The sequence below is a fragment of the Phytophthora cinnamomi genome, assembly GCF_018691715.1.
Source record: "Phytophthora cinnamomi strain GKB4 chromosome Unknown Contig94, whole genome shotgun sequence".
NCBI classification, from domain to species: Eukaryota; Oomycota; class Peronosporomycetes; order Peronosporales; family Peronosporaceae; genus Phytophthora; species Phytophthora cinnamomi.
In genome coordinates this window covers 177298-200062 of record NW_027151027.1, presented here as the reverse complement: position 1 = coordinate 200062, position 22765 = coordinate 177298, and the positions used below count along the sequence as shown (strand labels likewise).

The 22765-nt window shown below is 56.6% G+C and overlaps 7 protein-coding genes across 9 annotated transcripts; 3 read left to right on the top strand and 4 right to left on the bottom strand.

The window, feature by feature from the left end:
* Positions 1–347: 347 nt before the first annotated feature.
* IUM83_18835 (Guanylate-binding protein) lies at positions 348–4047 on the bottom strand (the record flags this gene model as incomplete). Of its 3 annotated transcripts, none has more annotated exons than XM_067943854.1 (6): positions 348–532; positions 613–1373; positions 1463–1773; positions 1854–3285; positions 3380–3921; positions 3994–4047. In XM_067943854.1, 6 exons carry the CDS (start codon positions 4045–4047, stop codon positions 348–350), a joined length of 3285 nt encoding a protein of 1094 aa, XP_067783949.1. The 3 variants fall into 3 exon arrangements, with proteins under 3 accessions (XP_067783949.1, XP_067783948.1, XP_067783947.1); XM_067943855.1 differs by having other exon boundaries at positions 682–1373; XM_067943853.1 differs by having other exon boundaries at positions 703–1373.
* A 218-nt stretch (positions 4048–4265) lies between these two features.
* On the top strand, positions 4266–6127 carry IUM83_18834 (Drug/Metabolite Transporter (DMT) Superfamily; the record flags this gene model as incomplete). Its single annotated transcript, XM_067943852.1, has 2 exons — positions 4266–6030; positions 6111–6127. 2 exons carry the CDS (start codon positions 4266–4268, stop codon positions 6125–6127), a joined length of 1782 nt encoding a protein of 593 aa, XP_067783946.1.
* Positions 6128–8418: 2291 nt separating this feature from the next.
* Positions 8419–9350, bottom strand: IUM83_18833 (Phosphoesterase domain; the record flags this gene model as incomplete). The annotated part of the gene is made up of 3 exons (XM_067943851.1): positions 8419–8475; positions 8547–8618; positions 8688–9350. The coding sequence occupies 3 exons, from the start codon at positions 9348–9350 to the stop codon at positions 8419–8421; spliced, it is 792 nt and encodes a 263-aa protein (XP_067783941.1).
* A 1256-nt stretch (positions 9351–10606) lies between these two features.
* Positions 10607–12862, top strand: IUM83_18832 (Phox homologous domain; the record flags this gene model as incomplete). The annotated part of the gene is made up of 1 exon (XM_067943850.1): positions 10607–12862. One exon carries the CDS (start codon positions 10607–10609, stop codon positions 12860–12862), a length of 2256 nt encoding a protein of 751 aa, XP_067783940.1.
* A 4348-nt stretch (positions 12863–17210) lies between these two features.
* Positions 17211–18659, bottom strand: IUM83_18831 (Lysophospholipid acyltransferase; the record flags this gene model as incomplete). The annotated part of the gene is made up of 1 exon (XM_067943849.1): positions 17211–18659. The coding sequence occupies one exon, from the start codon at positions 18657–18659 to the stop codon at positions 17211–17213; it is 1449 nt and encodes a 482-aa protein (XP_067783943.1).
* A 1026-nt stretch (positions 18660–19685) lies between these two features.
* Positions 19686–21414, top strand: IUM83_18830 (Lysophospholipid acyltransferase; the record flags this gene model as incomplete). The annotated part of the gene is made up of 4 exons (XM_067943848.1): positions 19686–20600; positions 20682–20958; positions 21046–21203; positions 21286–21414. 4 exons carry the CDS (start codon positions 19686–19688, stop codon positions 21412–21414), a joined length of 1479 nt encoding a protein of 492 aa, XP_067783942.1.
* Positions 21415–21599: 185 nt separating this feature from the next.
* IUM83_18829 (Septum formation protein Maf) lies at positions 21600–22474 on the bottom strand (the record flags this gene model as incomplete). Its single annotated transcript, XM_067943847.1, has 4 exons — positions 21600–21715; positions 21791–21844; positions 21915–22302; positions 22385–22474. The coding sequence occupies 4 exons, from the start codon at positions 22472–22474 to the stop codon at positions 21600–21602; spliced, it is 648 nt and encodes a 215-aa protein (XP_067783909.1).
* Positions 22475–22765: the final 291 nt, after the last annotated feature.

Sequence of the window (22765 nt, the reverse complement as noted above, 5' to 3'; positions counted from 1 at the left end):
TGCTGGGGTCTTTCGCAATAGTTGAGCTTGACACGAAGAATGAACCACGACACCGCTGGTGCTATCATTTTTGTTGAATGGACGTGTCAGAATTACCAACTACATATACTCTAGAAGGCTTTGAGAGTAGCTGTGTAGTACAGAAAACTCCGCGTACTTGGGCTGCACGTTCGTGCACCCAGCTTGCTGTCTATCTCCTGCATACCGATCAGCACACCTAGATGGTTACTTGTAACTGGGAATTCGCAGTCTAGCAGATAGACTGAGAATCGAAATTAAACTGCAGCTTTTGTAAGCCCGATCCTGTTCAAAGTTGACTTTTACCGCATCGGTGACCGTAGCCAGCCTTATTTCTTCTTCTTCGAAGCCGACAGCAACTTGGCACGCTCTTGAATACGCTTCTCGACCTCTTCTTGAGCGGCCTTGCGCGCCTCCGCCAACGACATCTTCTGCTTGCCGCCAGCCTTGGCATGGGCTCCTCTTGCCTTGTTCGGTCCACGAGGCTTCTTGGCCACTGGCGACGGCTTCGCTGCTGTTACATCAGACATAAAACATAAGAACAATCAGCAACAAATATTAGATGCCTGGACCACTCGGACGCAAAACACTCACCAGCCGCACGAACGGGTGTTCGTGGTCGTGAGTGAGATACGTCTTCCATCTCAACATCGTCTGACCCACTTCTTGCTAGAGGTCTCTTACGTCCAATTTCCTCCGTTTTCGTTGGTGCAGGTGCTGGTGGTGGCTGACGTCGGCTGGCTTCAATCGCGGCGCGAGCAGCTACCTCAGCTGCGTTCGCCGCTTGATGCGCAGCGAGCTCTGCCTGTTCGCGAGAGGCTTGCTCCTGTTGAACCTGCAACTCCATGCTCACGCGTTCTTGCTCCTTTTGCGCAATGGCGTACTTCATCTCCTCCAACTGTCGCTTCAGTTCTTCAGCTTCATCCCTCTTCATCGCCTCGGACTGAACTTGGACCTCAAGCTGACGGTTCTGACTTTCTACTTCTAAAGCCTTTCGCTTCATTTCATCTAGCTCGTGCTTCAGTCGCGCCGCTTCTTCCTCCTTAGCCTTTGTAGCTCGGCGTGACTGTTCCAACGATTTAAGTTGCTCTTCGTGTTTTTGTCTTTCCAAGCGGGCAGTCTGCAGTTTCATCTCTTCCACTCTCTGTTGCAACTCACGAGCCTTTCTCTCTTCTTCTTCTAGCTTATCACGAAGACGCTTCGATTCGTTATCCATTTTGCCAAGCCATTTCGAGTGGTCGCTTTTTAAGCGATTGATTTCCGTCTCCTTTTGCTCCGCCGCAAGACGCTCCCGTTCGCGCATTTGCCTCTCCTTCTCCGCCATATCTAACGCTTCCTTCTTTTCAATTGCAAGTCTGCTCACGCCGTAAACGATCAGACTCTAGAATTAGCGAATGTGACCAAAACCGAATGAATACAAGAATGGATCCAATAGCCTACGAACCTATTTAGCATCTTTTGATTCTCCACAGCTGATTTGCAGTCGCTTGTGAGAATCTCGCGCAGTCCCTTTGCAGTGAATTTTGTGGTTTCACGATCCACTATAGTCGACAAAAATTTGGCTGCAAGTTCCTGCAACACATGCCGAAACACCGAATCGATTTCGTCGTCGGTGGTGGGGAACCCAACCTCCTTGAGCTTCTGCTCAAACAGTTTCGTCACGTCAAGGCGCAATTTCTCATACTGCTCAGTTTCCTTGCGCACATCTGCATCCTTCTCCAGCTGCTGGTTACGATGCAGATATTTGTCTGCAAACTGGGGCACACATTAATTCAAAGCCACAAACGATATGTCAATACTTGCAGACTAACAAAACATCACATCCAGCTACTCACGTCATCCCCAAGCTTCTCCAATTCCATACTCTTGGACTCGAGATCGCTCTTGAGGATCGTCCACCCTTGAAGTTTGTCTGCCATGACACCCTTGACATGCGCGACTGCACTATCAACAGCCGCCTTAATCTCCTCTTCCAGCATCGGCAACTTCCCATCAAGTCGATACATGACTTGCTTTCCTAAGTCTTCGCGAGCCGCATAGCTGACCTCGTTCAGGATCTGACGCATTTCGATCATATAGCGCCTGTTCATCTCATCAGCCAGTTGGGCCTTGTGGTGATCGAGGTCAGAGCGAAAATCCGGCACGCCGAACTCATTTACGTGCCCGGTTTTCTGCGTCACCTCCTGCACCACGCTCGTGAATAACACTTCCACTTCGCTTTGCAGCTTGGTCACAGTGACCGGGCGCTTCTCCGCAAAACGCTTGTCGAGATTGTCATGCATCTCTGAGCTCATGCGTGCCTTCGCGGCACGCACCACGTCATTCAGCGCAGCGGTTGCCTGCTGAATGGCCTTGTCGTTGGCTACCTCCAGCTTGTCAAACAGGAGGCTAGCATTCTGTCGTACACGTCCGCATTCGATCTCGACCCCGCGCTTTCCCTGGAGACCCATGGGAAGCTTCTCAATTCGCTTCAATTCTCGATTCAGCAAGTCCGAGCAATCCTGGCGCAATTGCGCACTCTTCGTAGGGAGCTTCGTTTTCTCGATGACGACGCATTCCTCCTTCAGTTTTTGCAATACAGCATCCACTACCTTTGACAAATGCGCGGCGATCTTTTCGCTGTTCGTGTGAAGTGCAAGAGTAATCTCCTTCTCTGCGAAGGCACGAAGAGAGGTCTGCATGTCCTTGCGAACCATCGCCGGGAAACTCTCCATTTTCTCAAACGCCTCCTGGATAATGATTTCGACATCCTTGTGCAGCATCTTGTCGAACTCCTCACTCGAAATCAATTCCTCCAATCCGGCAGCTTCACAATACGCAGAAATATCCTTTTCGCAGCTCGCCTTGACCGCCTGGGCCTCAGCACGCACCATCGACGAGTAGATCGACTCGGGCATGATCACCTGGTCGCTATTCAACGTATCCACGAGCGCCGGCATGATCTGGGAGAGATACTTCGCCGTCAGTGGACGATTGTAAAACGTCATCGGCTGCTGCAGCTGGCTCGACAGACACTTGCGCAGCTCCCGCAGTTTGTCTTGGAAAGGTTTCTGCAGCTGCTCAAAGCGGATCTTGTCTCGCAGGTTCGCCGTGTTCTCCACAGGCGCCGGGAAAAGCCAGATATTAATCGACTCGAAGGCTTCGATCAGGTTCACGCGGGCCAAGTTGCGCACGTTCACCTCCTCGCTGCGGCCCTTCTCCTTCTGGAACAAGTCCCTGTACACCTCCTCCGGTGTCGAGTCCACAAAGCTCCAGTCCCGGAACACCCTGCCCCGCATCACCACCAACCAAAAAACAAAAGAAAACGTTAAAAACAATCCTCAAAGCCAATACTTCAGTAAAAAAATTCTCTTGCACGTACAAGTGCAGGTGGCCGAACACCTTGGTGTTGGCGCCGTCCGCCAGCTCGATGCCCTGCGCCGCGCGCGCGAGCACGGCCAGCAGGTTGAGCATGCGGTCGGCCTGCAGGCTGTCCTTCCAGTTGAAGAGCACGACCTTGGACGAGAGCAGCACGGGCGACACGAGCCGCGAGTCGTACGTGATGTCGCGGTCGCCCTGGCCCTCGGCGTCCACGAAGCCGACGTGGAGGCCCCGGCTGGCCCGCGGCGTGACCGGCGGGCAGCCGTTGAAGCCGCTGAAGCGGCTGAGCGGCACGAAGTGGCCCGACAGGTCCACGCCCTGCGTGCAGGGCTCGCGCAGGTTCGAGATCTTGAACAGGTCCTGCTGGTCGGCCAGCAGGTTCATGAGGAAGGACTTGCCCTGGCGCGCGGCGCCGAAGATGGAGATGAGGTTGATGGGCGTGTCGCCCAGCGGCCGCAGCACGCGCTCGGCGGCCTCGGCGCTGATGAACATCTGGTCGCTCTTGCCGGCGGCGTGGCGGCCCATGCCCAGCCACTTGACGGCCTGTCGGAGCGGACAGAGCGAGCGGTTAGTGGGGAGAAGGGGCTAGTGGGGTGGATAGAGGGCGGCACGCGCCTGGGGCCTGGCCGCGCCGTCGCCGCTGAAGAACATGCTCTTGAGCGAGTCCATCGGCGTCGGTTCGGCCTTCGCCTTTGCGCCGCTGATTCAAAACTGAGCCATGCGGAGCAGAAGGTGATATGGGTGCGCGAAATCGGTTTCGTCAGGACCTGCGAAACACGATCGATCAGTGTACCATCTATATGGTACAAACTCACTTCAAGTCCCATCTGTCAAAAAGATGCTACGCGCGCTACAAGCGGGCCACGGCCTTCTTCCTCGACTGACTGCTGCTGGCGCACGGCCGCGGGCGGCGTGCGGGTCGGTGTGTGAAGCTGTCGGCGCTCAGCGACGTGGTGCGGGAGATCGCGTCGCTCCCTCCGAAGCTGCTGCAGGAGCTGCCCAAGGCTCTAGCCGCCTGCCAGTGCGCCATCACGCTGCGTGAACACGCCGCCGCCTTGTTCTCGGGCGGAGACAGCGGCCACCAGCACTTCCTGCAGCTGCTGAGAGGCTGGCACAAGCCGCTGCGAGGGCTGCTCTCCGGTCAGGACGCGGACGCGAGCGAGAGCCGGCGCTTCGAGAACTACTATCAGGTCTTGCAGGTGGACGAGGACGACATGTACTTCCCGGACGAGGAGCTGTTCGTGGCCGAGCCTGGCGCTCCTAGCGGAGCGAAGGAGGACAGGGAGCGGCTGTTCAACGAGGCCTTCGCCGAGGATCTGAGGCTGGAGGTGGTCTACTTCTTCCTGGAGCTGGAGGAGCTGGTGGAGGGCGTGTTCAGCATCTACGACCAGGTGAAGAGGCAGCAGCGCACGATGGTGGAGGCCACCGTGGTGGTGAAGCTGGCCATGGACAGTGCCACGGCGCTGACGCCCAAGCTGCAGCTGAGGTATCCGGCGCTGAAGACGGCGGAGGACGTGATAAACATCGCGGTGGAGAACACGCCCAGGGACTACATGAAGAAGATGGGGAAGGCTGTCACGGACTTTTGGACCAAGTTCCAGAATAACAGCACGTACACATTCGTCCCGGGCATGTTGATTGTGGACTTCTTCAGTGTCGGGAGCACGCTGGCTAGTTTCACGTCTGTGATTCCGACGCAAGCGAAGACGAAATTGGTCGCTCGAGATGGATTTTTTGGCGAAACCTACGGTGAAGACCGAACGCCGCAATACGTTCTCCCGGACCGTACCAACATGGTGGTGTTCCTGCTGCAGCAGTTGCCGTTGTTGTTTAACGCGATCCTCGAGACAAAATCGGATACTGGAGCTTCGATCGATGACTCGAACTTGACGACTTCGTTCTTAGCGTTGATGGATGAGTACTTTACTTCTCGTCAGGTAACGGTTCCTGTAGAATTCGCGTGTGTTTGGTGGCTGAAATCAGTAGCGGCGCTGCAAGGACAATCAGGGCTTACACGTAATGTAAGTCTCACCTTCAAGCACACCAAGGACCTGATGAAAAACATGGGAACTACTGTGGCAAAAGGCGCCGTGTTTACTGCCGACAAGGAGATTCATAACGGCCCGAAGCAATGTGCAGAGGAGATCAAAATGACAAGTCGAAGCCGCAACCTGGCACGTGCGAACCCATTGATGGCGGGCTTCATGATGCTTACGTACGATTTCCACTATTTACACATGGCAAGTGAGATTTTGATGGTGATGTCAAGGTTCCGAGCATTTGGCCACCTCTACAATGCGTTTGTGGAGCAAGGGTTTCTTCAACACATCCTGTTCTTCGACGACGTGCTGGAAATCTACGACGAAATGATCTTCACCCCCTCGCGAGCCGCAGCAGTGCACGGCTCGTACAATCGCGCCTACCTGCTGAGTTCTCACTTGACTGCAATTGCGGTCAATGCAATGTACCGCGGAGTGCCACCGCCTGCCGGGAAAGCAGCAGTAAAAGTGCGAAAGGCGCTTCACTTTCGGGATTTGTCTAAGATTTATCGACTGCTTATCGAGAAGGACAAATCCACGCTGGGAGGCGCTTCGTCGAAGGCGATGCTGGACGTCGCCGCAGACATTTGCTCGAAGGAGCTGTTTCAGACCCGTGTGTTGTCACGCGACATACTGAAACTTAATGATGACCTCACGGATGTGTTCTCTGACATGTGTGATGAACTGGGCCAGCGACGTTATCACGATAATTACATTGCTCGCCCAAAACGTAGTGAGCCCGAGCATTATCGGGTCAACCGCGCGCTGGAAAATACAGTAATGACGCCTCTAATGCCACTCCTAGATTGCCTTCAGTTGGACGGGTCATTGGATTTGAGTATGATACCAACGGAGTATCGTGTAGTTCAGTTGGATATTTTGGGTGGAGAAGGTGTCAAAATATTGTGCAGGAAGGCTGCTGCTGTGATCAAAGCCAAGTTTGGGACCCCACCTCTCGTGTGTGAACGGAAGTACTTCACTTTCCCGTCCAAACCCGACTTTGTGAACCAAGAATATGGGACGGCGTCATCTATGAGGACGCCAGAAGGTAAAGAACGTGAAGATTTGTTTCCTGGTTTGATGGAATTGATAGAAAATAGCGATGGACCTCTTACAGGAATGGATTTGAATGGTCTCAAGTCTGAGCTTAGGATGGATCCTAGTCTTCTGTCGATGGGCTCACTTTGTAAAAACCCAAGCGCAGACCTACAAAAACACGATATCGAATTCTATGCTGGATGAGCTGTGCCTGCCCATGATGTCGAAGTAGTGGAATGGATGATCCAACTAGGGGCGCTTACAATTCAACCATCGCATTGCCGGAATAAACCGCAACTACGGGACCTGCCATTTCGATTGGAGGTCTTGCCTAATACTATGGCAGTTCACAGTGCCGCAATTGCGGGTCATGGGGATATTGTTCGGATCATTCTTGAAGCCGACAACATGGTGGACCTCAACACTCCCACGTTTCACACGAAGGAGACGCTTGCGCACTTGGCTGTCAAGCACGGGCATCGGAGTCTGTATAATATGCTCGTGGCATTCGGGGCTGATCTTAGCATCAAAGACGGTAATGGGAAACGCATTTGCGATGTGACGGATGACCGAGAGTGGAGACGCGAAATCGCGGCATTTATTGTTGAAATTGAGAGGAATCAGGCAGCTTGCGAGGGCGCGAGGAATCGTAATGCACAGTTCCGCCATGAAAACAATCTTCGCGCGAGCAGTTGCGTCAAAGAATATTTGCTCAACGTGATGAAGAGCGTCAAAGAGAGTTGGAAAACGCCACCGCAAGCACCACCATAGAGTCAACCACGAAAAACAGCAAGAAAAAAAGGAAGGGCAAAAAAGGCAAGAAGGGTGAGAAGAGAACTCCACCCACATCCGTTGTATTTACCCCTGGAGCAGCGAACGACGATGTAGTGGAGGTAACAAACTTGCTGACAGCTCTGTTAGTGGCAGATGGGTCCGTGGCGGAGACAAGTAATGTTTCCGGACGTTCTTTGTTGGAAAGCTCACTCAAGAATGCGGCCGCTACCTTTGCTAGATTGCGAGACCCCAATATCCCTGCAGCTGATAAAGCTGACGTTGTGAAGTGTGTGTGCAAGCTGATCGAGAAGCTCGAGAGTTTGGTTGAGGCATCTTCCCACCCTAGCAGGCTCAATTCGACAGATTGGCGTGTTCGAATTGCCATAGCTTCCGAGGCTTTACAAGTCACCCACATGATGCATAAGTTCTATCGGGTTGACCACGCTGCCATTGCAGTTCCGGCACTCGCTCCTGTGCGAGAGCTCTGTGACACGACGATGGCCTTTACTAAATTTGTGGTGGGAACTGCGCAGCTTAGTGTATCCGTCGATAGGAAGCCGCAGGCTCGCGAGGTTCTGGGCGTGCTGGAAAAGCGTTTGGTGAAGACGCCGTTTGCCAAACGCGAACCTGGGGAGTTTCGAGAGCTGGTTCAAGCGTATTCGTCAGCACGTGAAGGTATGGGTTTGGGTCAGACGTCAGGGCCGGACACGTTTCACGCTTTGGAATGGTACTTGAGCAGCATTGCGGACCGCTTTAAGGTGCAGACAGCACTCGACAAGTTCGTAGGGCGGCCAATGTACTTGGAGCTTTCGCCCATTCTGGCCATTACTCCGCGACAGTTCTCCCGCTTCGAAGCTGCTGTCGACGTTGTTCCAGATCTCGATGGTGTCGTGTGCTTTGACAGACGTGTCTTGTACGGCGCTACAACCTTTGACGACTTGATGCGTGTGCTCGGAGCAGTAAAAGACTTGACCGGGAGGAAAGCGATGTACTTTGCTCAGGAGAGTGTGCAAATCGCGGTGACGAGAATGCGTGTCGGTCAATTTGTAATTTCGGAGGATGGAGTCGTTCGCAGCACGGCATGAGGAAAGAGCGGTAAATTTTGAACGAAAGGAGAAGCAGGTTTTGCATTTGCTGCTTTCACTAAACTGGCAGTGCAAGTTATGCCTGATGTCACCCTGCATGACAGCTAGATCTTGGGCACTTCGTACTGCTCCTTCGCATCCACGTGCACCAACGTGTTCGACTGCCACGAAACCGCACAACACACTATTTAGCAAAACCAATACCAACCCCGCATCCTTCACACCCTCGTACCGGGATAATGCAAGCCGTGAGCATCCGTCCATAGCAGCAACCTGTATCCAAACCCGTCGCGAAGCTCTCTTGCTAAAAAAATCACTAAAGGTCAAAACTTCAACTTCAACTATACCCCCCCCCCCCAAAACACCTTCTCACCTGCAGCCCCGCACCCGCGGCGTGTCCGAAGTACACGTGCCTGGGTCCGCTCCACACCTTCGCCCACATCTCGGGCTCGCCGCCGCTCTCGCTCCCGAATTTCTCCTTCTCCAGCGCCTTCCACGCGGAGCTCTCGTCGTCCGCCTTTTCACGCTGCACGAAGCGCATCTTGTACAGATCGAAGGGCTTCTGGTCCTGCAGCTCGACCCCCGCCACCAGCCCGGCGTGCACCACGACGGCGTCGCCGTGGTTGGGCAGCGACAGCGAGAAGGGCAGCTGCTCCAGGAACTCCACGTCCTCGGACTCGAACTGCTCCACGTACGGATACTTGGCTGAGCCGGGCACGCGGCCGCCGTCGACCCACGTGTAGTAGGCCGCGAGGGCGGCGTCGTCGTGGTTGCCGCGCACGCACAGCGAGCCCGAGTCGCGCACGAAGCGCACGACGTCCAGCGACTTGGGGCCCTTGTTGACCAGGTCCCCCACGAACACCAGCCGGTCGCGCGGCGGCGCGAAGTGGCACGCGGCCAGCAGCGCCTGCAGCTCGTCCAGGCAGCCGTGCACGTCGCCGATGACCAGCAGCCGCGTGGAGGCCGACACGTCCGCGGCGACGCGGTGCACGACGGCAGGCAGCGCCACGTCCGGGTGCGCCCGCTCGAGCGCCATGACGGACGTGCTATGCAATCGACTGGACGGAAGGCGGACCTTCGCTTTGAGGCGTCGACGAGTTGTGCGAGAGCGGGCGGACGAAGATACACGTGCGGTTGTCGTTGAGAGGATACATGTACGCGCGCACTGTGTCTGCGCAATGGTGAGGTGAGCTTCACGCTGCAGGGATCGGTCACAAGGTACTAGTCGACTGCCAGTTGGCGCTGACGCGGTTGATCAGGACGTGGCGCGCAGTGGCAATCAATAGACTGGCTCAGGTGCTGCTGCGTGCATTGCGCCATGGAAGAATCCGGCATGGCGCCTCGACGCGCGTGTCCAGCAGCTGCAGTGCATGTGTGCTGGCGACAAGCCGCTCCTCGCAAAAGAGGTGCCGCGTTAAAGGCCATGGCGAACCCCAGCACGAAAGGATCAGAGTGCTGGATCGGCGACTTCAACGTGCACACGAGTTGAGACGATGGACAGCCACACAGCGCCAGGACGCCACCGTCCAGCTGCAGCCCAGTGCAGGCGATTTCGCCGAGCACACATGGCTACCGTTGCCAGGCTGGTGGCGACTTCCGCGCATATGCGGCGCGACCACCTGGAGCAGACCAGCCCGTCAACGATAATGGCTGCGCGTCCGGAAGGTGTCAGGACTCCGCCACCGCCGCGCCTATCGATCTCAGTCTCGCGGCGATGGAGAAGCACATCGCCAAGAGGCCTAAAAATTCCCATCAAACGTTAGCTATTCCTCCACCCAGGCCGCACCCAGGCGATCGAGGGCTGCTCTTTTCGGCGCAGCAAAACGCTCGCTCACTCGAAACCGCGAGTGCACATGGAGGTGTATGTATGCATTGTCGTCGTTTTGGTGTTAGGTTGCAGTCGTTGCTTGCAACAACGCCCACTCCACTGCCCCCAGCCAGCACCCGCCGTCATCTCGATCGTCGCGCCGGGCCAGTCCCCATTTCCGGCCGCACAGGCGCCGCCGTGGCCTATTTCTGCTAGTGGCGACGACTAGGGGCTCATTGAACAGCAGTTCTGTATAGCTGGCACGTTCAAGTTTGCTCGTCGCGAGTCTGACTCTCCCAAACGTGGCAAAGCCACCTGCGAAAGTGCATCCCACCTGCAGCGCTCGTTCCGCTTGCATTCCTATGCCCGCGGCTCTCCACAAACGCATGCGCCCACATAGAGAAGCGCGTGCTAATCAAAGCGCGAAAACACACACACAGCACTTCGCAACGCTACACAAACGCCGGCATTCACTATCTAGCGCCATGAGCCGCCTCGTGGTCGCCATCGGCCACGTCGAGTTCACGGGCGGCAGCCAGGTGCTGTACGTGGTCAAGGTGCAGCAGGACGCCGACGAGTGGGAGGTGCGCCGCACCTACTCGGACTTCCGCAAGCTGCGCGACGACGTGCAGCGCGTCATGAAGGACGCGCGCGCGCACATCCTGGACGACGCGTGCTCGCGCGAGTTCGCGCGCGAGCTGCAGGAGCTGCCCTTCCCGGCCAAGCGGCTCTTCGGCAGCCGCAAGGACCACGTGGTCAAGGAGCGCGCCGTGGAGCTGCACCGCTTCCTCATCAAGCTGCTCTTCCTCACGCACACGTACCGCAAGGCGCAGAAGGCGCGCTACGACCAGTACGTGCAGGCGCTGCCCTCGCACCAGCAGGCGGCCTACGCGGCGCTGCAGGACCGCACGCAGGCCAGCGTCAGCGTCTTCTACCTGCTGCGCGACTTCCTCAAGCCCGTGACCATCAAGACGGACGTGCCGCCGCACTCCGGGGACCTGCTCGGCTCCTCGGACGGCGCCTTCCACGCAGGCGAAGGGGCCGAGAGGGAGAGCTCCCCCAAGAGGCTCATCCGGGAGAGCAAGATCCTCGCCATGAGGAGCTCCAACCCGAGCGAGCGCAAGCACCCGCAGAGCGCCAAGGAGGCCACGCGCGAGGCCGACAAGATGCAGCAGCAGCAGCGCAGGGAGCAGCAGGTGGAGCACATGCGCAAGGAGCAGCACAAACAGCAGCAACAGCAACAACAGCTCAAGAATGTCGAGGCGGTGGACCCCGCGAACGACAGCGGAGACGCCGGAAGTGTAGCGCCGCGCAAGGAATCGCCGACTATCAGCAACAACATGCCCAAGACGGCGAAGATGAACGACTTGCTGGCGGCGTCCGAGCGCTCCCGCGCCGAGGCCAACTCGCTCAGGCAGCAGTTCTTGCAGAAGCAGCACAGCGCCTCGGTGGCGGAGGAGTCGCTGCGTGATCAGTTTCTGCAGAAACAGCACAGCACGTCGGCGCTGGCGAACGAGCATCGAATGCAGAGGCACTATTCGACGCCGGACGGAAACGGTGCTAGTTGGAAGAACCGCACGGCGCGTGCGGCCACGTCGACGTCGACGCTTAGTTCAGTAGCGTCGTCGTCGCACGACGAGTCGGAGCCGGAGAAAGAGAAGCACATTGCGACGTCTTCTGTGCCGTCGTCGACGTCCTCCACGGCGTCTAAAGACGAGGTGAAGCTTGTTGATTTGTCCTCGTTGGCCCAGTACAAGACGAAAAAGAGTCCGCGACGAGACAGCCACTCCAGCGACAAGTCCAAGTCATCGCATCAATCGAGCGCGAAGGAGGAGAAGGTGAAGAGCGCTCCGCGCAGAAGGGAGAAAAAGACTTCGCGTGTCAAAAGGAAAGCCAAGTCGGCGAAGAACCTTCAGATGACCGATTCGGAACGGATGTCACGTGTCAGCTCTGCTTTGAACGCCCAGGCCATCTCGATTAACGCCCAGCGGGAGTTGGAGAAGTACATATCCGAGTACAGTGCCATCATGATCTTGCGGTATGTGGACCGGTTTATCAACAAAGCTGTGATGAAGGCCCCGGGCTGCTATCGCGTGAACGCGCAGCACCGGCTAGTGATTGATAGCCAGCGCTTCCTGCAGGAGATCGAAGATACTTTCACTGATCTGCCGATCAACTTTGGTGATCTGTTCCAAACCGACCACGACGAGTGGGCCTTCCCTCCAGCGCTCGACAGGTATGTGCAATTAAAGTGGGACTCGTTCCAATCTATGGGCAGCAACAGCATAAGCCTCGACAACGGACACAGCAGTGCTGCGGACCAAACTTCGGATTCGGACGATTCGGACACCGAGTACGAGTATGAAGAAGTCGGAGGCGGTGGCTACATGACCGCGAAGCAAACCTTTTCGAACGACGAGGAGTCGATGCTGCAGGAGATGATTGCCAACGGCACGGCTGGACGCGAGCAGATGCTTCGTCTGCGGCGGCAGATGAACGAGCAGGGCTGGAACCGGCGTGAAAACCCGGGTTCCCGGTCACAACGCGTAATCGAGGAGGCATCGTCGTCCGAATCGGATGACGAGGAAGCTCTGTCTCGATTGAGAGAGAAGCGCAGATCAAAGCGACGCGAACCCAAGCGAAGCGTGTCTTGTGTTGTCGAAAAGTATCAGCAGGAGCAGAACGCGCGGCGGAAGGACCGCTTGCAGAGTTTTGGCGGCCCGATCGGTGGCTTTGTGTAAATTACATCCAAGCACGGTGTTAGTGACCAAGAAAGCGAATAGGAGCAAGAATTGGAATCACTGGGTCGAGTCTGCGATGAAGGCATCTCCCCGGACCCAGCCCCGGAGTCACCACCGCGCGAACCATTGGTGGAATAAGTGCAGTAACTTCAAAACAATGAGCAGTTCAAAAGACCCTGCACTCACGTTGTCTTGTACGCCAACGCAAAAAGGCTGACTGAGCGTGCTTGATAACCCCCGCCCCGTTAGTGCCTGCAAGCAGTTTCAAGTGCCGCGTGCGAATAAGTATTCTGCGAAGACAGTTCGCTAGCAGTCCAGTTTGTAGACCAATGCGTTAGACCAATGCGTTGGAAGTCCAACGCATTGGAGATGTTGCTTGCTTAATGTGGTGATGCTCAACGCTGATGCTACATGCAGAACGAGAACATGCACGTATAGGGATCGTTTCCCCGCCCATCGGCACGCTAGCATGGCGTACACGGAGGAAAATCCCCTCATCGTCACACTAGAAAATTCCTATCGCCCAACGTTATTCAGGTGGAGGGCTCCCAGTCTGAACATACCTTCACTTGTCTGGCTTCAGTGTCAATAGTCAGAGGTGCCGCCCGCGCTGTTTCGCTATCGAGTATGAGAGGCTACGTTTCAATACAGACTCTGTTTGGGGGCACATGCAAGAAACATAAGGTTGGGCAGGCGTCCGTTTCAAGTTGAAGTGGAACGAGCATGGCACGCACCGCGCAACGCCACTCGCACTAACTAAGGGCAGAGCACGCACCGCTCGCACTAACGCCTATCGTCTTACTCAACGTGGATTTTTCCGCTCGACAGCGATTGCAGCACCAACTGATATTACTCACCAACGCCTGCGGGCTCCTACCAACTTCTCGCTGCTCGATCTCACTTCCCAAGTGACCCCACAACTCCACTGCAGTGGAGGATTCTAACCCTCCACTCCTTTACTCGCAGCAAGAACCCGTTGGAATACTCTTCGACGATCGTTTTGCACAGCATGACTCATTGGAGCACATTGCAGGCGAGCTGTGGTCTATCGTTGCTAGCCCTCGGTGAGCTAGTCTCCCAGACAGGAGCTGTCGAGTCGACGGCGGTCAGTGTGTGCCAAGATGCTACGTTTCAGATCCCAGCAAGCCGTGGCGTGGTGTGCTCGGGAAGTGGTATGCAGCCGCTTGGTGTGGAATGCCCTCGAATAGGCGACGAAGCTCTATATGAATGCTTCCCGTATCTTGCCAGCTTCGACGGCAGCAAGTGCATCGCAAAGGAGAACGCGCAGTGCGTTCACCTCGAAGGGAGAAATGCCTGGGGCTGCACGTTCCCCTCGACTAGGTGCTCGGATTTCTGGCCTGCTGTCCCCGAGGAGGATCCGGACCCTGCTAGCTGTCCGACTTGGGATTTTTCAAGCGAAGACGGATCCTCTCTGAGTTCCGACCCGTTCGACGTCAAGAGCATCGATTACAATCAAACGTGGTTCTCCAAAACCACCGTGACCAAGCTATACAACTGCAAGGTTGATACACCGACTGCAGCCCCCGTTCAGGAGCAGGCAACAGCTTTGCCGACAACTGCATCAGAGATTCCGGTCTATAGCACAGCTCCCGAGTCTACAGAAGTCATATCATCACCATGTGAGACTCCAACCAAGCCAGTTCCAAGTCAACCATTAACCACATCACCCGCTCCGATAGCGCCGTCAGTGCAAATTGTGCAGGTTACTGGAGCTCCTGTGGTCGAGGAAACCCCAGCAACTACTGAATTCTTGGCGACAATTTCCACCGAAGTACCTCCAGAGCCAACGCAAACGCCACCCCCGTCGTCATATCCCGAGTCTGCACCGGTAACGGTACTGCCGGAGACTCCGTCGCCGGCATCAGAATCCGTTGTTCCATCATCGTATCCCCCCCCACAAGAACCGATCGTGACTCCAAACGCGCCTGACATTCCGACTGCCGCACCCTACACGAACGAAGAAGCAGCTCCAACCTACGCACCAAGCGAAACCGTTCCACCCACGCCCACGATACCAGCGTCAATATGGACTGCTCCGGTTGCAACAACAAGTGCACCGACGCCGACAGAATCTCCAGCAACCATTTCCCCAGCACCTGGTCAGCTCTGGTACCCAATGCCGACCGCTACAGAAAGTGTCACAACAGTTCCTGAAACTTCGTATCCGACATCAATCCCAACTGAAGCTGTTGTGACCAGCGCTCCGACTCCAAGTAACGAAAGCAAGCCCTGGTATCCGACCCCAACTGCCACCGAAGATGCCACTTATCCAACATCAACACCGGCTGAAGCTGCACCGACTTACGAACCCTGGTATCCGACGCCGACTGCTACTGAAAATGCCACGACAGTTCCTGAAACACCTTATCCAACATCAACACCGGCTGAAGCTGCGCCGACTTACGAACCCTGGTATCCGACGCCGACTGCTACTGAAAATGTCACGACAGTCCCTGAAACACTACACGATCAAGTTGAGACTCCTTCGCCCAGCGAAACACAAGTATCGACAGCAACCCCGCCATCGGCAACAGTGTCATCTCAGGAGCCCGAAATCGTCGAGACCGAAACACTGAGCCCAATTGTGACACCGTCGCCCTACGAATACGAAACTCCGGCTACCACAGAGACACAAACGCTTGTGCCGCCCACAACGCAAGCTCCGTTAGTCTATCTCGACACTTCAGTGCCTACTTCGACCCCGGCCGTGTCAGCAGTGCCGTACGAAGAAAATGCCTCGTCGGATTCAGAGGATGTCGAATTGAAGCAGACGTCAACCCCGACTCCGTGTACGAAAACAAAGCCGCTCACAGAAACCCCAGTTTCGACGCCAATAGCCACTGAAGATAACATCTATTCCGATGAAGTGACCTCACAACCCACCACAATAGCGACACCGACGACAGAGACCCCGGCCACAGAGATGCCAACCACCGATGCGCCAGTAACGGGGGCTCCCGTGACAGAAGCACCGGCGACTGCCGCTACGGTGCAACCACCTCAAGAAGAAGCTCAACAAGAAAATCAAGAGGATGATGTGGCTACGACTTCACCTTCGGCTACTGCGGCAGTGACGACCCAGTCGCCTGCACAAACTCCGATTGAGTCCTCAACGCTTGTCCCAGCAACCACTTCATCGCCCGCTGCCCAATCAACTGTGACACCATGCGCGTCGTCCAGCATCACGAAGAACAATCCGTCAACGCTTCAAGCATCCACACAGGCGGAGCTTACCACCTCCACCATAGCTTCCGTCGAAATTTCGGCGGCGGGAGTGATTGCCATTATCATCGCAGTCGGCAGCATGTTGGCAGTGACGCTCGCCATCATCCGAGCCCGGGGACGCAAGCAGCTGCCGCTCACGCACTCCGCTGCGGATCCTCAGTTCAATCACAGCTTCGTACTCACCCCGTCCGACTTTTGAAGTCCAGCACCGCTAAGTATGAAGCACTGATCTTCTGCGTAGTGCCATCTCACGACCAGTACCCCCGGATAGAACGCACGTACGAGTACAATTCAGTGCTTCATAAGGCTGCAATCCAATCCACCATCTTGTCCCGATTGCTTGGCAACTAAAAATATTTGTCGCGACACCCAACTTGAATGAGACGAGTACGAACCAGAGCACGATGACTAAAGCCCAATTCACCGCAAACACCGAAGCGGGTAAGAACATCGAGACGAATAGACTTTGTCGCCTGTAACTAGAGCAACTTGGATCGGGTCTCCCCACAAACAATATCGACGAATTCCGAGCTGTCGGCTCAATCACCAAGATCCTTGATTCAAGATGCGTCTCCTTCGCGACTTTGCAGTTGCCGTGGCGGTAGTAACTTCCATCGTCACCCCCACAGAAGCAGGCAATCTGCGTGGCAGTGTCAGCGTTCCGACATACAACTGCGGCGCGCCGGTGTCCATTTACCAAGGCTCCGTGAAATACTCAAATACGGGCCCGGGATCGACTGCGACATACACCTGCATGAAAGGCACGAACATGAAGGGCACCGCGACGATCCGATGCACGAACCAAGGCATTTGGGCTCCTCAGCCGCCTGAATGCCGCGTCGTCTATCTACTGTCCAGGGACAACACGTTCAAGAACCACGACACGGGCTACGCGCTGTACACCGGTTGAACCATTCCAATCCACCAACCCCACAGCTTCAATAAACAAGTAGAAACACAACAGCACAATGGGTTTCCCTAAACGAATTTCGTCGTGTTATGATACTTTCTTCCTTCAGCTCTTTCGGGGGTCAGCGAAAGCCTTCGATACATAGATTGAAGTAGTAGGTTGACAGACACTTGGTGTCCGTAGATCGACGCCTTACACCGTCTTCTTGCTGTCGGCGGTCTTCTTGATCGGCACGAAGGTCAGCAGCAGGTAGCACACCACAAGGCCGACGTGTCCAGCAAAGCGCATGGAGCGGAAGCCCGCGACGGCCTCTTCCCATGACAGCACCACGAACGAGACCGCCAGGTAGTTGACGACCATGGCCGTGCAGACCATGCCGACCAGGTCGTACAGAGGTTTGATGCGGCTCCCCACCACGTACGGACGCACGTGACGCCGCGCCAAGCGGTTCACAGCCGTCGCCAGCGGCACCGTGAGGAAGAACAGGTAGTAGCCCGGGTAGAACCCATGCCACAAGGCTGACACAAAGTACGTAGCCAACAACGAGTTACCCGTGCGCGTGTACACGTAGCGCTCCAACCAGTTCTGCGTGCCCTTGTTCCAGGCGCGCGAGATTTCGCGCACGTTGGCGCCGAGCTCGAAGCCCAGGATGTCGACGTTGCTGACGCCACCCCAGCCTTTGGGGTTGTTGTGCTCGTCAAAGCCCTCAAAGCCTGTGCCCGTGAGCACGGTGGCGCCCTCGGCCAGCTTCCAGGCCACATAGTACTTGGCTCGCGTCAGGAACAGCGCCACGAACAGGCGGCCCCACTTCATGAGCATGGACTGGTTGTCGTCGCTCAGGATCTCCTTCAAGTCGGCGAGCGCACCGAAGCGCACCAGCAGCCCCATCAAGCCCAGGCCGAGCAGCAGCTTGGACACGGCCGCACGGGTGGGCGACACGTTGCGCCGCACGCCGTTCTTGTCCACGAAGCGCGTCTGGTGGACGGCGTCGCTGTACTCCTTGAACTCGAAGGCCGGGCCGGCCAGGAACGTCGTGAAGCAGTAGACGAAGCCCAGGAACTCGAGCAGCGTCGGGATCTCGGGCACCGCCAGCTGCTTGCGCGACTGTTTGACGCGCTTCATGTGCTCCGAGTCGCGGTCCGTGACGGTCGTGGCCGAGGCCACCACGCCGTCGTGGTAGTTGAAGGCGAAGCTCGTGAGCTTGATGAGCAGCAGCATCTGACTGGCCGTGGCGTCCATGCGCCAGCCCATGTAGTCCACGTACAGGCGGTAGATGTGCAGCGCCGCCACGTACGCCATGTTGGCCAGGAAGATCACGAACGGCGCGCGCTTCGGAGGCAGCACGCACACCATCGCGTACGTGAGCAGCGACGACAGCAGCGAGTGCAGCCAGCCGGAGCCGTACACGAACTGCGCGATGCTCACGCCCGCGCAGATGTGCAGCCAGTGCTTGGCCGTGGCGGACGGCAGCTTGCGCACCACGACGGCCAGCGGGTAGGCGCCCAGCAGACACACGACGAAGCGCAGTTGGTCCACGGGCACCCCGACGAGCGCCGAGAGCTGGCCCAGCTGCGCGTTGACCAGCGAGAACCGCAGCGGCGTGAGCGCCTCGCTCAGAGCCGAGAGAGCCTGGGACGCCATTGCTTGAGCACGAGGTGGAAGCAGGAATGAGAGGCTGCGAGCTGCGGCGAAAGGATGGACTTCAGCGAGCACCCCACGTTGATGTCATTGTGCGACGTGTGCCGATGACGCGATTTGAAATCGGCGTGTATAAAGGTATGCGTAACGCTGCGATGTGAAGACGAGCTGCAATCATTTGGAGATGGGAATGTCGGATATCGAGGATCGAAGGATCGCGTCACACGTTGCAGTGCTGGGATGTTTTGGAGCGCTTTGGCTGTCACGCGCGACTCGAACGGCTACGGAGGCCTTTCACTGTCGCGGAGCGCTCCATTGTGCAAGCTGCCCGGCGACAGCGAGCACGGAATTGAAGAGGCTGGAGGCTGCTTCTCGGACGGGCGATGTTGAAGCCATTGGTTGACTGCTGTTTCGGCGATCTACTTACTTCAGGTGGAGATCTGCGTTGCGGTGGTCCAGCGAGGCTCCAGTTTTGACACGCATCAAACGCGAAGAGGTTTATGGCGAGTGGGTTGCCATTGGAGACATGCAGTCCGAAGATCAAGATGCCGACAAACGCCACCAACAGGGCAGGTACCTTTTGTTCTCCTCGCTGGTCATCGCGGCATCATCCGACATCATCAGCGAACAGCGGTGCACTCACAACCCAGCACACCGTTTTGTCACATTGAGGCGTCGTGAGCGCACTCAGGCAACTCAACGAAAAGCGGATGCATCCATTCCGCCGTTTAACGCCCGCCGCTCTCGCCCGAAGCGCGCAAGGAGTCCAGCACCGCCCATTCGTTTGACAGGCAACGTCAGGGCGGACGAAGCCATCGCCGGGGCAACGAATGACGTAGGTCGGACGGCGAGTTGATGTAACCTGGGCGTTCATGTTCAACACCCCACTGTCGTGTGCGCCACACCAACTCCGCCGTCTTTGAAGCGTAGCTGCTCGCCACAGACTCGGGAGCCATCCGGTCAATCAGATCGGGTGCGTGTCCTGCTGCGCATTAGTGGATCCGCTCGCCCCCCGCCCCGCGCAAGCCAATGGACCGCATCGTGGACCTCGTGGAGCACCTGCAGCCGTACGCGGAGCTGCTGACGCCGCTGGACTTCGGCTTCCTGCACGCGCAGGTGGACGCGCTGTCGGCGTCGCTGGGCCTGGGCAGCGACCAGCTGCGCTACGTGCTGTGCCTGTTCGCGGCCTACCCGCTGGCGCTCGTGTACAAGCTGCTGCCGGGCGCGATGCTCAAGCACCTGATGGACGTGGCGCTGGGCGTGAGCATCGCGCAGTTCGTGCTGGGCTCGGGCTGGGTGCACTCGTTCGTGTCGTCCTTCCTCACGTACCTGCTGGTCAAGTTCGGCCCCAAGCGGCACGCGCCCGCGCTCGTGTTCCTGTTCAACATGCTGTACATGTCGGCCTCGCACATCTACCGCCTGTACGTCGACTACATGGGCTGGACGCTGGACTTCACGGGCCCGCAGATGCTGCTGGTCATCAAGCTCACGAGCTTCGCCTACAACTACTACGACGGCGTCGTGGACCAGACCTTCGCGCAGAAGGGCGCCGACATGTCCCCCGGCAAGAAGAAGGTCTACGAGGGCCGCCAGAAGCTCGCCATCCACGAGATCCCGAGTCTGCTCGAGTTCTTCGGCTACGTCTACAGCTTCACCACGTTCCTGGCCGGCCCGGCCTTCGAGATCCGCGAGTATCTGGACGTCACTAGCGGCAAGAAGTTCCAGCTGGACGGCAAGACCAAGCAGCCCTCGAGCGTGCTGGCGGCCTTCTCCAAGTTCCTCGTGGGCTCGCTGCTCATGGCGGCCTTCGCCGTCTACGGCCCCATGTACCCGCTGTCCAACCTGCACGACCCCAAGATCGCCGACCTGCCGCTGCTCTTCCAAATCCGCGACCTGTACATCACGCTCATCTTCTGCAAGGCCAAGTATTACTCCGCCTGGAAGGTAGGAGCATGTTGGTGATGTAGGTGGGGATTTGGCTGGCGAAAAGGTGGTTAACGGGCTGTTTGTTGTGCTTTTTTGCAGATTGCTGAGGGCGCGACTGTGCTGTGCGGCTTCGGTTTCGAGGGCTTCAACAAGGACGGCTCGAGTCGCGGCTGGAACGGCGTCAGCAACATGGACATCCTGGGCTTCGAGTTCTCGCAGAGCATCCGCGCTGCGTCTCGCGCATGGAACAAGGGCACGCAGAACTGGCTGGAGCGCTACGTGTACACACGCACTGGCAACTCGCTGATGGCCACGTACTTCATCTCGGCCTTCTGGCACGGATTCTACCCGGGCTACTACATTTTCTTCATGAGCCGTACGTTTCTTGGTGCCATCCCTGTGTTGTTGGGTATTTAAGGCGAGGAGTTTGACCACCCGCATGTATCCTCTTGCTTTGCTACAGTCCCCCTGGCTACGGCTGTGAACCGCTTGGCCTTCAAGCGTCTTCGCCCGCGCTTCATTGAGGCTGACGGATCGTTCGGAACCAAGAAGAAAATCTACGACGTCCTCAGCTTCCTGCTGACGCTCTTCGCCATGCACTACTTCGTGATGCCCTTCCAGGTATGTGCTTCTTTTTTTGCTTGCTATTCGCTATGTGCTAGCATCTAACCACAACCATGCTCTATTCGCTACCGTAACACAGGCCATGTCGTGGGAGCACTCGCTCGCTTCGCTGAAAAACACCTACTTTGCCGGTCATATCGCTGCTGTCGTGCTCTACGTCGTGTTCTCGCTGATCCCGGCGCCGAAGCCCAAGAAGAAAACCGAGTAGAAAGTTGGAGATCGACTAAAGCGCCTTGGTTTGCGAGTGCTGTACTCCATTGATCCGCATCGTAGTCGCTGTTTTTTATTGTTCAGCTGCAGCGAGAGGAAGTAGAAAAAGGAAGACGTATTCGATAGAGAACAATGCAGTCAAGGTAGAAGTCTACTCCCTACTCGATCAAGGTTCATTAAAGTCTAAAGTTCGTTGCGCGACGCGAGCACCTTGAGCTCCTGGCAGAATCGCTGCACCGGGAACCCAATCACATTGTTGCTGCATCCGTGGACCTCTTGCACGAAGCAGCGCGCACGGCCTATTGCAACATACGTCACCACCTTTATTAGCCCAAGTGCGTCAATGCCAGACAGCAAAGCACCAACAGTCTCACCTTGGAGTCCGTAAGCTCCTGCCTTGTCCATGGGCTCGCCAGTCGCAATGTACGCTGTTGGAAAAATGCCAACGTGTTAGCCCACATCATGAATGCAGCAGGAACGGCAAAGCTTTCAACGCACCGCGGATGTCTTCCGGTTCGAGCGGGCCGAAGACCAGGCTGGTCTTCTCGAAGAACAGGTGCGGGTTGTCAGTACCCCGTTCGGTTGTGAAGAGAGCCACCCCGGAGAAAACCTCGTGGGGTCGGTTGGAGAGCTTGCTCAGCATGTTGAAGGCCTCGTCCTCGTCCTTGGGCTTTTCGAGGATCACGCCGTCCTGCACTACGACGGTGTCGCACCCGATGACCACCACCGGGAGCTTTGAACTCGCCTCCTTCTCATTGGACACGCGGTTCAGCACCTCCAGAGCCTTCTGCTTGGCGTTCTCAATCACGTAGAGGTCGGGTGTCGCGAACCGCTCCTTGGGCAGGTTCTCCTCGAAAGTGGACGGGATCACCTCGAAGGTGAGACCCTGCAATGGAATGGGAATGGTAATGATAAATGGGTGGTCAGGAGAGGATTCTCAATGCGTGAGGGGTGACAATGAAGCGTACGCAGTCGCGGAGAAGTTCCAGGCGCCGAGGGCTCTGTGACGCGAGGATCACGCGGCGACTACGCAGGTGGTTCGACAGGGCAGACAGCATCGCGCACGGATAGCTTTGGGTAAGCTGGAAAGTGAGGAGCCTTTGATACCCATTTCTGTATGACATAAATCTGACTTACACTCAGATTTAGCAAGAAAAACTGAGTGAAGGTCTTTTTTTTAGAAAATCCTAAATTCGTTCGGTGCCATCAGATGCTGGTATCTCGTATAAAGGTTGGTGATCGTGTCTGCCGTCGCTGGTGAAAGCCCGCTGCATCGCACGCACGACCACATTATAATAAACCCGTAAACGATTGATGCGGCCGCTGCAAACATGCCAAACCAAGATTTT